The sequence below is a fragment of the Berghia stephanieae genome, chromosome 6, assembly GCF_034508935.2.
Source record: "Berghia stephanieae isolate SIO BIC M18660-M18661 chromosome 6, UCSD_Bste_1.3, whole genome shotgun sequence".
Lineage (NCBI taxonomy): Eukaryota > Metazoa > Mollusca > Gastropoda > Nudibranchia > Aeolidiidae > Berghia > Berghia stephanieae.
Genome location: NC_088365.1, coordinates 67201028 through 67217093, shown reverse-complemented (window position 1 = coordinate 67217093; position 16066 = coordinate 67201028). Strand labels below are relative to the sequence as shown.

Below are 16066 nucleotides of genomic sequence, written 5' to 3'. Positions count from 1 at the left end.
GTTATTCTAGGCAATCGAAGTTGGTTTCAATCCTTATCGTTGACGCAGTTTATTATTATTATTATATACATGTGTATATTATTGTGTGTATTGAATATAACTGTTTATATATAGTGATCGAGTTTGAAGTGGTGTTGATGCTATGCGTTTATCTAAACAACTCACAACCTCCTCCATTCTGATATAGATAGTATGCAAATGACGTCACTCAGGCCTTTGTTATTGTTTTTGCCATCCGCGTTTGTGAGTTGTTCTCACTAAACTGTATTAACCAGACTATAAACGTTCATGGTTACACAGAGTTTGTGTGTTGGTCCGTTATACTTCCGGATGGCAATGTTGTGAACTCCTTGGCCAAGCGCATTCTACCTGCGCTTGGCTAAGAAGCTCATATTATTGCCATCCGGAAGTATAACGGACCAACACACAAAACTGTGTGTATCCATGAAAATTTATAGTCTGGTTAATACAGTTCAATGAGCATTATTCATAAACGCGGATGGCAAAAAACAACAACAACGACCTGAGTGTTGTCATCTTCGAACTATCTATACCAGTGTCTGCTCCTTAATTTGTCGTTTTAACCCGCTCCTTAGGAAAGTCGTCACATTTGTTCTGATGCAGCCAACGATTCTGTCATTGTACGTCATAATATTTGAACAAAATAAATGTTTGCTATAGTTAAAGTATATGCTATGAACACTGTGTTGGAGAGCTCGTTTAGTAAAAAAAAATATATAGGCATAGCAAGAACTATCTAACAGATTTCGTGTTTGAGTGAAATAAATCTATTTTTGTATAGGTTTGGTTGTGACGTTTTGGGGAAAATCCGGAAAATGGCCGGGAAAGAGAGAGTTAATTAATCCTAGGTGCGAATTTCAAAATTGGATGTGTTTGATGATTTCTCACGGTTTCGGAAAATGGCCAGCTTATAAAGGATTTTCCACAAATTTTTTTTTTTCTGGATTTGTCTTCTTTAAATTTTAATCTTTTTTTTTTTGTTTTGTTTCGTATGTTGTTGTTGTTTTGTTTGGGTTTTTTGTTGTTTTTTTTTTTTGTTGACTGTTTTGATTTCTTTACTTTTACTTTCTAGAAAAAAATGGTCGTATCCTATGGATAGAATGAAGTTGACGTCACTCAGGTCTTTGTTATTGCTTTTTGCCATCCACGTTTATGAGTAATTCTCACTAAACTGTATTAACCAGACTATAAAGGTTTAAGGTTAGACAAAGTTTTGTATGTTGGTCCGTTACACTTCCGGATGGCAATGTTGTGAGCTTCTTAGCCAAGCGCACACTATTTATCATTATGATAATACGACAAGCAGGCCAACCGATTGTCTTCGCCAACGGCTCGGTCTCGCTCGCTCTTCACTAGAACAATATGAGAACAAATCGATTTCTTTCTTCTTCTTTTATTTATGATTTCCATAAAGATATCAGCCCGATTATTGCAAATTCTTTACGTGTTTTGATTGGTCTCAAATTGACATTTTTACGGCCTTGACTCCTGGAGTTATTTGTCCTCAAGGAACCAGAAATCTCTCTCTGGTATAGATAGAACGAAATTGACATCACTCAGGGCTTTGGTTATTTTTGTTGTTTTTTTTTTTTTCGTTTTTTTTTCTTTGGGAGGGGGTGGGGGGGGGGGGGGGGGGGGGGGTTGCCATCCGCGTTTATGAGTAAATCTCACTAAACTGTATTAACCAGACTATTGGTCCGTTATACTTCCGGATGGTAATGTTGTGAGTTTCTTTGCCAAGCGCACAGGATCTATTGTTTTTGTTGTCGTTTGTTTTGTTTTTAGGGGTTTTACGGCACTTGCAACATATTTAGGTCATATCTATCAGTGCCAGTAAAATATAAGAAAATGGGATAGTAAAAAGTTATATAGAAGCACAGCTTGTATTTTGGTTGTATCATTTCTACTCTCAACCCAGCCTGTCGATTAAATCCTGTATTTACTTTGGGGAGTTGCCATCCAGAGAGAGGACGATTAACTCACTCAATCCTAACACCGACCATATCCGTAGTTTACCCGGTTTGCTTTTACCGTCGCCATCGTTAACATATTATAGCCTGACACAAGAACCCTTTAGCACTGGCAGTTTGACGTCATTTTTAGGTTTGTGTAGCGTCGGAACGATTTGTTTTCTTTTGTGGCAAAAGACTGGCATTTTGACGTCATGTTTTGGTCAGTGTCAGGCTACAACTTTACGGTGGCTACGCGTTTTCCCCATGACTATTTAAGTTATTTCATTTTTATGAGACAAATTATAGGCGTCGAACCAAAGCCTATATTTTTAGTTTTTGAATGTTAATGAGAGTTGAATAAAACTATCCTATCTATGTACATGCTCATTTTTAATACTTTTTCTTCAAATTTTGAAAAGTAGCAAAAAATCTCTAGGATTTAGAGAGTTAAGATTATGGTCTTGTGTGTTGTGTTGGTTTGATTTATCTGGCTGGTAGAACAAGCGAGCATTCAAACGCATTCCGATTGGTAACATCTGTGTAGTAAGTTGACTCGCTCGGTGTAGTAACCATTGTATTATTTGCTGTGATGGAGAATGATTGCTCGGACAGTCCGAATCATTTGGGGTTAAAATACAAGGGGACGTGGTTGTGTTCTACCACAAAAAAAAAACCTATCTCAAAGATTGTTAAAAGTAATTAACAAAAATGAATATCACAGCTTCCGGACGAGACATGACACCTGTTAGGCGATATTAATTTTATTTTTTTTTCAGACAGAGACAACGCTGTTAACGGCCAGGTACTCATTTTACACATGAGTAAATACGGTGAGAGAATGTGAGTAAATAACATTTTTTTTTCAAGTAAGGAACTTAAGCCCCGCGTAGAACGAGATTCAAACCCAGGACCTTCCGATCCGAAGGGGCGACTGCCATACAACTAAACCACAAAACCGCCTTGGTACGTGCTTATCAACAGACTACACAATAAGTTTTCATCAAAGATTTATGGTTTAGTGTCAGACTGAAGTACCATCCATGATAAGCTTTTATTAGAAAGTTATTGCCCGTGGCCCCAAAGATATGTTGGGTGATCTTTGACAACGAGTCATATGAAAATGTCACTTGTGGATTCAGAGCTTGCGATAAATGTATCCCACAACATCAGAACGGTTTTATGTCAGGGTGTGGGTCCAGCGACAGTGAATTAGATTAATATATTGATTGATGTTTTGAGTTTAGCCAAAAATGCTCACAACATTCGCCAGCCGGATTTAACATACCAACACACACACACACACACACACACACACAACTGTGTGTAACCTTGAACGTTTATAGTCTGATTAGTAGAATTTAGTGACAGCTCATCATAAAAATGGCTGACTAAAAACAATGTCAAAGAGCCGGGTTCGTTGCTTCTTTCGTGAACGATCTAACACTTGGATACAATTTTATATAGATAGTATGCGCTTGGCAAAGAAGCTCACAACATTGCCATCCGGAAGTATAACGGACCAACACATACAATTATGTGTAATCATGAACGTTTATAGTCTGGTTCATACAGATTAGTGAGAATTACTCATAAACGTAGATGGCAAAAAAACCCCACAAAAAACCCAATAACAAAGCCCTGGGTGACGTCATCTTCATTTTATCTATTGGGGATACTGGATGTATTGTAACTGAAACTGAAAGACAAAAAAATCTGATATTTCTTGTCATTTGAAATAAAAATGGTTGTGCGGCTATCTGGTCTAGTGGTAGGACACTTGCCTTTCGATAGAAAGGTCCTGGGCTCGGGCCCCGAACGGCGCATGACTGAGTCTTTGGAAATTACTATCTATTCTCATTCCCTCACCTTACTCAGGTGTAAAATGAGTACATGTCCGATAGCAGCGTCGTCTCTGTCCGAAAAATTATAATATTGCCTTACAGCCGGTATGTCATCTCTTATATTATTATGTTAAGTGTTACTACTGTTGGTCAGCGACCCTTTGTCAATCGATTTGGCCACGTTTAGTAAATATTCCGCTATACAAAAGCTCAAGTTTTTTAAAGGTTTTACAAGTTATGTGGTTGACCTCGGCATAATACCGTTTTCAGGCGATATGTCACAAATTCGTTGTCCTTTGAGAAAAAAATAAAATGTCTGTGTGTTTATTGGAAGATCCGGTATGGTGAATTAGAAAACAGTTGCCTTATCTTCTTATTCTTCTCCATGAACGTTTTGGTTTTAATGGGGCGGTGGGTTGTTGTTGTTGTTGTTGTTGTTGTTGTTGTTGTTGCTTGACGGACTGTGTGAAATCTTGGACATAATATTATTCCAGTTGTCGTTTAGCCTATAAGTTAGACTTGCCAAGAGTTGTTTTTTATGCTTTCTGACTGGATTTAATTTGTATTAACGTTAAATAGTTGTTTTTGTTTTGTTATTGACTGACGAAAGGTTTTGATTCCGAAATGTTCCGTGTTTGGTATTTTGTTATTTAAAAATATGTATATATTTTTTTTATTATTTTTGAACAACGGTTTTAGTGTTTGTGTTTGTTTTTTTTAGATACGAGTAATCATACAGGTATTCTGTTCTACTGTTGGGAATTGTTGATGATTGAAATATACGTTAATATAATGGCTTTCATAAAGGATCAAAAGAATGGTGTGACGACGTTTCAGATCCATGCGTCTATTCAGCCAATAGTTTATATATGAAAAAAAAAACAAAGAGGAAGTGTCGGTGGTCGCAGTTTATTCAGTTCTTTATCAAAATTGTTTTATGATTTTGTTTAAAAAATTATTTCCATTTCTGTTTCTTTTCTTTCTTTTTGTTTTGTCGGAGATTATTTCCCCTCTTTTATTTTGCCCTATTTTGTATTTTTGTTAACCCTTTCCATACCACCTACAGCAAAATCGTCACATTTGTAACGACACAATATATACATTACTTCTTATTCAGATTTATCTTGTACATCACAACGATTTTTGTTTAATCAATAAGAACATAAAATTGTTTTGTAGAGAGATTGTTTGAGTTTTAAAAATCAATTTTTCTGCTGGATAATCCTACCATTTTGGGAAAGTACTGAAAATGATCGGTAAGGAGAGAGTTAATGGGTATTTATCCCTTACAAACTCTTCAAAATCATAAGGATTATTTTTAATATATTTTAATGAAGTCAGGCAAAGCTACATTCATTCGTGCTTTTACTATGACCTAGAAAGAAATTATTCACCATGTTACTTCGGATAACAATTTCCTCTCGGATATTCTTGTCCATACTTCTGGCTGTTACGGCGTTTGGATTAAATAGCGGTTCAACCAGAACCAAAACAACGGTTGTTTCTCCAACGACAATTTCCACACGGAGTCCTAGAAAACCCCGAGCCTTGACCTCCAGACCTCTCGTCGTGTCCAGCCGGCGTGTCTTCAAATGTCCATCGTCGGCCGTGGAACGACACCGGAATAAAATCATCCGTCTAGGGGTCATTCTTCCGGTCAGCGGACCGTATGAATGGAGGATGAACAAAGTGCGACCTGCAGTGGAACACGCTAGGGATTACATCTTACAAGAAACGGACATGCTTCGGAATTACTCCATAGAGTTCGAGTACAGAGACTCCAAATGCTCTGAGGTCATAGGTCCTTTGGAAGCTATCGATATGTACACGACAAAATCCGTTGACGTTTTCGTCGGCCCGGCGTGTGAATACGCCGTGGCTCCCATTGCACGGTTTTCATACGCTTGGGAAATTCCCATTCTCACAGCCGGCGCCTTAGTAAACAGTCTGGGCGAGAAGACCATGTATAAATTGTTGACCCGCGTCATGGGCGATTACAGGAAAGCTGGAGAGTTTGTGTTTACCGTTCTTCAGAAATTCCAGTACAAGACAGTGGGCATGATGCTCCACACCAATGAAGACGAGAGCAAAGGGAAGTCAGAGTGTTGGTTTAGGGTAGAGGCGTTGTTTTTGGTTTTGAAAAGTCGGCTGATGCCAGATTTGGAGCTGAAGGACGTGGAGTTCTTTGACGAGAATCGTCCACCACTGAATTTTGAGAAGAACTTGAAGATGCTGTCCCAGAAATGCCGAGGTATGTTGGAGAAAAATAGCTGAGGCTTTCATTCCATGTCCTGCTTTATGTGTTGTACTCTGAACGTTTTTTTAGTTTGACAATCAGTTGGGACGAGCGAGGAGTTCTTGAACTTTTGTGTTTTTGAAGAACGGACATGTTTTCATATCGCTACGCAGTTATTGTCATTGCCCGATAGAAATATATAACGTTCGGATTCCAAAACATACAAGTATAAGAATTCATTTATGCTATTCCTCGTACAATTTGAATGTCAATATTTCAGATCGAAAAACACTTTAAGATAATTTCTTGACACCACTTGCTGTCTGTCTGGTTTTAGCGATATTTCATGCTTGACGTCACAAATTGTTTGATGTGGTTAGGAATTTCTATTTATTTATGGGATGGGGTCGAATTATAATAAGGTCATCATGGCCCGCCCAACGTTTAAATCAATATCATATTATGTGATTTGTTCTATTCATCTTTTAGATTTTCTATTCAATCTTTTAACTCACTTCACCCTTTCACCGACTGTCTTGGTATTTCACTGCCATTGCTTTTACTCAGTCATGATATTCATTTTTATGAGACAAATTATATGCCTGCTATTTTTTTTAACATGATTTTTAACACTATTTTTAAAACATTAAAACGTTATTTGCTTGGCAGACACACCTTTGAGAATGAATAAGAACCAAAACAAAATGATTTTGTTAATAAAGTGTATGAACGCAATCAAAGTCTGTGGTTCCCCAGTCAAGGGCGGACGCTGATTAATCATCTTTCATCTCGTCAACTCTGAGGCCATCCAATAGTCTCAATTTTCTAGTGAAAGAAAAATGCTTAAGTCTGTGGAATCGTCAAAATGTGGCATTACCGGTACAGACTGACAATATGAATAAAGAGAAGAATTGACATCAACTTCAACATATCTGAGAATTTAGAAAGTGTTGCGTTCTGTTCTGTGATTGGTTTTTGAAATGCCAGTTTTCCATTTAATCGTAGCGAAAACAATAATTCCCAACAACCGAAAAACTAAAATTACAAAAATTAAACCCCCTTTATTCATTTTTCATCCCATAGCGGAAATTTTTCTTTAGTGTTTAATCCAAAGGACGACTGGAAAAACGCAGGCGTCAGCCACAGTGCAGCGCCGTAAATTGAGTTAGGGAGAGGTGATTTGCTCAAGATCACACAGCGCAGCTGCTGGTATTCAAAATCGGTGCCTTTTGGGTACAAAGCAAAAACCGTACCGCTGAGCCTTGATGCCCCCATAAATTAGATAATTATATGTCTTTTTTTTTTAGTACCAATGAGCGGTTACCTAGTTGTTCTAAAAGTGCTGATAAACGTTGCACTATTAAAATCAGAACACTAATATCGCTGTGATTCAAGACCATGCAACTTAATCGTTGATAAAATAACACAAAATCGAAGTTCTCACTAAAGTCTGAGACAATCAATAAGCTAAAAGATCTTTTAAAAAACTGAATAAGTGTGTTTGGAAGGTACTAGGTGCCAGACAAAGCAATAAAGAAAAATACAAGAAAAAAACCGTTAAAAAAGAAAAGAAAATCAGTAACCTCGATAGAGGATCGTACCTCAGACCTTCGGATTAATTTGACATCTTAAAATATGTTTACCACCATGATGGAAATGGAGCAGTTGTTAACGTAGGGTATGTACATCTCTAAAAGCCCATTCCCCCATTCCGTAGAAACGATCTAATATAATACACTGCCCTACTTTGATTCAATAAACAAATTTCTGAAAATTTTGGCCCAAAAAATCTTACTTCAAATATCATTCGATTAAATTGACCCACATCATGACAAAAAATCTTTCAAACCTTGAACTTCCTGAAAGTCCACCGTAAAGTCCCCCAGGTTTGCGAGATTTCGACAAGATGAGAGTTAGTTTAATCTATCGATATAATTTACTGAAGGAAGAGTTTTTAGGCCTAAATTAATAAAACGTGATTTGTTTCTTCAGAGTGAGTGCGGCACAATGAAGACCATCAGAAAATGAGTCCAAAATAGAAAAGCAAACATGTGTTCAGAAGAGAGTTCGAGATAACAAAGACAGAACTTGGACGATATAAGTACTCGGGCGTCCAAACATTAGTGTTGAACAAAGACGTAGCGTTTGGAAGTACCATTTCATTTCGTCTTGCGATTTTTGTCTTTTGGATATTATGTATGTCCATAATAATGCTAGGTCTGTCTGAGTCGGTTGGTTTGCTTGAAGAAAGGAAGAGGATGGAGAAGGAGGAGGAGGAGGAGAAAAGAAGAAGAAGAAGAAGAAGAAGAAGAAGAAGAAGAAGAAGAAGAAGAAGAAGAAGAAGAAGAAGAAGAAGAAGAAGAAGAAGAAGGAGAAGGAGAAGGAGAAAAAGAAGAAGAAGAATAAGAAGAAGAAAAAGAAGAAGAAGAAGAAGAAGAAGAAGAAGAAGAAGAAGAAGAAGAAGAAGAAGAAGAAGAAGAAGAAGAAGAAGAAGAAGAAGAAGAAGGAGAAGGAGAAGGAGAAAAAGAAGAAGAAGAATAAGAAGAAGAAAAAGAAGAAGAAGAAGAAGAAGAAGAAGAAGAAGAAGAAGAAGAAGAAGAAGAAAGAAGAAGAAAAAGAAGAAGATGACGATGATGATGATTATGATGATGATGATGATGATGATGATGATGATGATGATGATGATGATGATGATGATGATGATGATGTTGTATGCTTTGTAAACGTTAAATCCAAATGTATAGAATTGTACAGGGATATAGACAAATGTCATAACAAATACACACATAGATAGGCATAGCCGAGGTAATCTATAACAATGTATATAAATCACATAATTTTACACACTGGCCAGAAAATTGAGCTTTAATATATCGATGAACTTAACTGACATTGATCCCCGTGAAAAACTGCCAATCGTAGGACTCAGGAGTTCCTGGGGTTTAGAGATTTGGACAGGATTTGGACCATTTGAATCGATCGATAAATTAAGGACGAGTTTTCTGGTGCAAATATTTAAAATGCGTTATTCACAATATGCAGAATATATATATATATATATATATATATATATATATATATATATATATATATATATATATATATATATATATAAATTACAACTTGTATAACAAGATAAAAAGCCGCCATTGGGTCAGATAAATCTCATATCGTGTTTTACACCCGTCTGTCCTGCCTTATCGTCCTGCTAAAACCCTCATCAAATTGTATGACATAACCAAATATATCAATAAATAAACTGATAAGTCCCATTCTCATAATTCAGAGAAAACTCCAAACTTTTCCCCCCATTTAATAAGTGACTGAAACAGGAAATAAATTTGTGATGATAGAACAATCCCCTGAGTGTTTTGAAACTTCAAATTTTCTCTGATTATTTTAATGTTTCCAATAGGGAACGAGGACGAGAGACGCATGCGCACAACCAACCTGACGTTCTCTCTCTAATAACTTTTCCGCCGGTGACCTCACAGACTATGGGTGACGTCCAATCAAGGGACGCTACTCTTCCGCTAATCTCATACCCTATAGATTGGTTGAAAGCGTTGACTTCGTTTCTAAGTTTATTAGTTGCTTTACTTTATGTGACGTAGCAGATTTACTGAAAACAACATTTCCAGCGTATTTCCATGGGTTTGGATATTCAATGCCCTTTATGATGTTCGAAATATCGTCGTGGTGACCAGATGCTAAAAATAGGTTTTACGGAAGAAATGAACAAAGTATGTGACTTTAGTTTTTAACTTTAAAAGAAAATTTATCTATAGTTTTCAATACAAATTATATTATTGATCCAAGCTACATATTTTACACTATAAAATATATTTTTCCGTCTCTATCGTCCCGATTTGGTACCGTTTCGAGACGATTGGTCACGTATATGACAATTTTATCTATAAGATACCCTATGAGTACATCGCTTATCCCAGCATCATACCGTTTCAGGACGATAGACTTCAAATAAAACAAATGCCCATTTTCTTCCTTTTACCTTGAGAATGCTATAGTCGATGCAATCTCTTTCTTACCAAACCAGCCAATTAAATTTATTTCCACTCTATTGCTCTATATATTATCTCTTCGTATCTTCAGATATTTCTGTAATCTCCAATTTTTTCTTGAACTGTATTGATCACATCCACTTAAAAAGTTTACAACACGTTTGTCATCTGACATCCTTTTCTTTCCATAAAGATCTGAATAAACGGTGACAAACACTTTTTTCCTCTCTTTATCTTACATCAGTGCCTGCTCCCTAATTTTTCCGCATTTATTTTCATAACACAACTGTGGATTATAGATTAAGAGACTGTCACACTGGAAAAAAGAACAACTCATTTACTGAAATCTTGTCCAACATCATACTTCAAACATATCAATCAATAAAATCATATTTTATGATATATCTGCTATCTGCATTCTAAGAAATATCAGAACAATCAGACCATTTATTAATAGGGAAACTTGCAACAAATTGGTAACATCTTTGATATTCCCGAAAATGGACTACTGCAATGCACTGTTTGTTGGTCTCACAAAGGACAAAATAAACAAACTCCAGAAAATACAGAACATGGCAGCCCGCGTTGTACTACAGAAAGACAGAAAAACTGCAGCTCCCGAATTACTACAGCAGCTGCATTGGCTGCCAGTGGACCAGCGGATTAAATATAAATCTTCAACTATCGTTTTCAAATGCCTGGAGGGCTCGTCACCAGCATATCTCTCAAACCGCGTTGAAAGGTATAACCCACAGCGATCGCTTCGATCAACGAACGACCTCAAACTGAAAACACCCCGCTGTCGAGTGAAGGCTGGTGAACGCGCCTTTCAGCATTCTGGTCCAAGGTTGTGGACTTTACTACCACTAGAGATACGTTCTTCGTCTTCACTAGAGGAATTCAAGCGTCGATTGAAGACATTCTTATTCCGACAGGCTTTCTTTTGATTATGTGTATAATTAACGTTGTTCGTGTACTGTGTTAGGGCTTCATGATTAAGTTAATCTATGTTATGCGCCCAGAGCCCTCCTGATGAAGGGATGTTTGGCGCACTATAAATCTATACCATTATTATTATTATTATTATTATTATTTCCAAAAATCTTTTAAACTCGCGACTTCGTGAGGTCCAAAGTTTGAGATGTGTTGAAAACGTGAAATTCATTTTTATCGATCAAATGTCTGAAGAACTAAATTTATTTTGGCCAACATTTTAAAAATGTGTGTGTGTGTGTGTGTGTGTGTGTGTTCTTTTTTTCACTGTACAGCATCATTGGGGATGAACCAGTAAAAGAAAGATCAAGTTTTGAAATCCAAATGATGAACGTTGCAAAATTTATTTCTTTTACCCGCAGTTTTTTTTTTTTTTTCAATTTAATAAATGCATTATTCTATCCCTCCCGATAAATTATAGTAACGCGCAGTGATATCAAGTCTACAAATAACCATTTGTGACCTTAAATGATCAAAAGTTACATTTCACTATTAGAGTTGTAAAGTAAGTATTATCGTTTAAGTATTTTCGAAAATGTCTTTTATTCAGAGATGACGGCTTATGCAGCGAGTATATTTTCGAAAATGTCTTTTATTCAGAGATGACGGCTTATGCGGCGAGTATTTTCGAAAATGTCTTTTATTCAGAGATGACGGCTTATGCAGCGAGTATTTTCGAAAATGTCTTTTATTCAGAGATGACGGCTTATGCAGCGAGTATTTTCGAAAATATCTTTTATTCAGAGATGACGGCTTATGCAGCGAGTATTTTCGAAAATGTCTTTTATTCAGAGATGACGGCTTATGCAGCGAGTATTTTCGAAAATGTCTTTTATTCAGAGATGACGGCTTATGCAGCGAGTATTTTCGAAAATGTCTTTTATTCAGAGATGACGGCTTATGCAGCGAGTATTTTCGAAAATGTCTTTTATTCAGAGATGACGGCTTATGCAGCGAGTATTTTCGAAAATGTCTTTTATTCAGAGATGACGGCTTATGCAGCGAGTATTTTCGAAAATGTCTTTTATTCAGAGATGACGGCTTATGCAGCGATTGGGAACACGTTCAGAATTTCAAAAAAACCAAAAGTGTAAGACTCATAAATTCATTATCCTTCATAGGATCTATAACTATAAATAATTTTTGCTTAATTTTTGATTTTCACCGCCAAGTTCTTCCCAAATTTAGTACCGGATTGATTGGATGTGTCGCATTTAGATTGTGAAGTGACATTTTTTGGCAGTTGGATGACGTGATATAACCGGAAATAGATCCGCTGAAATGTCAACAAGTTGTACGATCTCTGAAGGGGCGAACTTTGGTATCTTCACTTTCTTGTGAGTAAAAATAGCATAGGCGTGCGTGTTGTAAGTACGGACTGTATTCGGCCCCCTCCCCCTCCCGCCCCCCCCCCCCACGCCCCTCCAACTAATGCACTTCATTAGCTTTTCCATTCATGGCCAAGGACCTCCCAGTCAGTTCACCAGTCACTAGTGATTAGAGAGAGATTACAGAAAAGTGTTTTCTTGTAAGAAATTAAAACTATGGGACCAAAATAGACAAACAACTTTCAAAATAAACGAACACAATATTATGTAAAAGGAATCGTTTTCGTGACTTGGGTAACTAGGACCAAATATTTTTGTTTCTATTTACTTTGGCCAGAATAGGGTCGAGAAGTCGTGAAGTCACACCAACCTATCTACCGGTTCAAAATTCATGCACAGTGTGTAACCAGTCCTCCGGAGTGAATAGTGAACAATGAACAGGTTACATGTTGAATGAAGTGATGTAACTATTTTAATTGCAGAATGTATTGGAATATTATCAGGATTACAGGGCGTAGAAAAGTTTTTAAAAATTGATCTTTATTGAGGACCATCATAAATTTAGACTAGAAAATATCATGCCATCCCCTTGAAACCAGAAGATCAATTACACAAGGTGTGTATCTAGTCCTCCAAAAAGGTAATTTTACACTTCCCATTAGATTGGAACCTGTTTTATGACATCAGACTTTTGTTCCTTTTTATACTTTAGTTTATTAGTCGAAGTTTGTCAACAAGTCAAAGAGTGAGGTGATGCAGAGGATTTTTAATATCTGTTCAGTCTTAGCTTTGAGTTTTTGACCTGATGAAGTTCTTCATAATCAATAGCTAGTGGGTGGGCGAGATTTTTGGTCCAAATTCTTTGAAACGTGTTTTGTTTAAGAGAACGACAATAATGAATTAGTCTTTGAGAGTTTTCACTCTTCTCCTCCTGCACACTAGCCTGATCATCATTACCGTCGTCGTCATCATCACCATCCCTATCATTAACCATTATCATCATCATCATCATCATCATCATCATCATCATCATCATCATCATCATCATCATCATCATCATCATCATCATCATCATCATCATCATCATCATCACCATCATCATCGTCATTATCATCATCATCACCATCGTCAGTATTACCAACATCATCATTGCCATCACTATATCTAACATCACCATCCTCATTATTACCTTCATCATCATCATCATCATCATCATCATCATCATCATCATCATCATCATCATCATCATCATCATCATCATCATCATCACCATCACCATTATCTGTCAAAGTATGACATGATCGTTTTCTGTGTTATCTCTATGGATATTTTATTTTCGCTAACAACAAAACACTATTTTTGTGCATCATTTCAGTTGCTCTCCCCTTCGTTGTTTACTCGTTACATGTCGTCACTATTGGTTGTTGTGATTGTTTGTCTTGCATGGATGACGTCATCATTAACTCTTCAACTGTTGAGAGAGGTGCACAGCGGCAGCAGTCTTTGCAACGACACCCTAAGCAGCGGCGGCGCGTGATTACAAAATAGAGTAAAGTCACCGTTACACGTGTGGTTGAAGTAACCGTTACATGGATAGTTGAAGTAACCGTTAGACGGATAGTTGAAGTAACTGTTACAGTGTAGTTGAGGAAACCGTTAGATGGATAGTTGAAATAACCGTTACACGAGTATTGAAGTAACCGTTGCACGGATAGTTGAAGTAACTGTTAGACGGATAGTTGAAGTAACCGTTAGACGGATAGTTGAAGTAACTGTTACTGTTACACGGATAGTTGAAGTAACCGTTAGACGGATAGTTGAAGTAACTGTTACTGTTACACGGATAGTTGACGTAACCGTTAGACGGATAGTTGAAGTAACTGTTAGACGGATAGTTGAAGTAACCGTTAGACGGATAATTGAAGTAACCGTTACACGAGTATTGAAGTAACCGTTACACGGATAGTTGAAGTAACTGTTACTGTTACACGGATAGTTGAAGTAACCGTTAGACGGATAGTTGAAGAAACCGTTAGATGGATAGTTGAAGTAACGGTTACACGAGTATTGAAGTAACCGTTACACGGATAGTTGAAGTAACGGTTGCACGTGTAATGACACGTTAGAAAATCTGTTACCAAATGACAATGTCGGTTGCATGCGAGTTGATACATAATAAGCTTTTCCATTTACACATCTGGTATTTTTAATTTTTTTTATATCTATAGCACAAAGTAGTGATATCGAAAATGTTTTTTTTTTAAAACAACAACTTTATAATTGTAGTAGTATGTATCTATTAATGATTTATTCTTGAATAAAGGTAGAATTTAGTGTAGATTTGAGAAATAACACGTGGTATCTTTTACACTTTTATTCTGTCGTGATTAAAGACAATGATATTTATGATCGGAGACGGATTTTTGAAATACGGGACTCAATATACAAACTAAATGACTGGTCCAGACGAAGGATGATTACTTAAAAGGTTTCTCTAGACAGACTGACCTCCTGGATCGGAAGCGAATCGTTCTGGGGGAAATTTCCTCTAGCTGTAGCCATGCGGTCCCATGGACTTTCCATCAAATCTTTGCTGTTTCTTCTCAGTTGTCAGTTTATGTGTCCTGTAATTACTGCCAGTGGCGGTTTGCTTCCTTCAAAAGTGGGGCAAAGCCATTCCCAGTGCGTTGTCTCAGCAAGGGAGAGACATCGGAACAAAATCATTCGCATAGGCGTCATATTGCCTTATGCCGGTCCATTCCTTTGGCGTATGCAGCTTATTCGACCAGGTGTAGAGTATGCAAGAGACACCATCCACAAAAATTCCAAATTGCTTAGGAATTATACAATTGAATTTGACTACAGAGATTCCAAATGCTCGGAGACGGACGGACCGTTACAAGCCATTGATCTGTACACGACGCGATCTGTTGACGTATTCCTGGGACCGGCCTGTGATTACGCCATTGCGCCGATTGCCGGATTTTCCAGCTCCTGGGATATTCCAATAATTACTGCCGGCGCTTTTGTAAACGTGTTTGGACTCAAAGAAGAATACAGACTGTTGACCAGAGTTTTAGGGGCGTATAAACACACCGGCGAGTTTCTTCAAACCGTTTTGGAAACGTTCAACTATACGTCCATTGGATTTCTTCTCTTCTCCCGTAACGACGCGGCCTCAACTTGCTGGCTGACCATTGAAGCTATTTACCTGGTGCTCAAGGAACACTTCATCCCCGATTTGAATATGAAGCGCGTTGAGCTCTTTGATCAAGAACCGTACGAATTTGAAAGAAAGCTTTTGGATTTATCCAAATACACGAGAGGTGAGAGGAATTATTTGATTATTTCATGTTATTTTCAAACATCATCATCGTTGTATTTTCACCTCTGCTGATCTGAACATTAAAATTTATTGAAATCCCGACTCTCACAAACTCGCACTCGTTCCAACTCGATATCTGTCCTTGTTTGAAATCGTTATACTGGAATGTTCAAATGCTCAAATCCTTTTATTTTTTTGGACTGCACCATTTTAACCCTTTCCATACCAACTTTATGATAATCGTCGCAATTCGATGTGATACAACCATCTTTTCTATTTATTGTCAAATGTGTCTTGTGCTTAACAAAATTTTGAAGAAAGAAAATATGTGTAAAATGTAAAAGAAAT

At 37.1% G+C, this 16066-nt stretch overlaps 1 protein-coding gene across 2 annotated transcripts in view; it reads left to right on the top strand.

Annotated features, from left to right (window-relative positions):
- Nucleotides 1-5131: 5131 nt before the first annotated feature.
- LOC144975508 (atrial natriuretic peptide receptor 1-like) overlaps nt 5132-16066 on the top strand; it is a gene marked incomplete at its 3' end in the record, with an annotated part of 115200 nt that continues 104265 nt past the window's right edge. The window contains 1 exon segment of one of the 2 annotated variants that reach the window (XM_078919672.1): nt 5132-6065. In XM_078919672.1, coding sequence (XP_078775798.1) covers nt 5210-6065 — 856 coding nt within the window. 2 annotated transcript variants of the gene reach the window in all.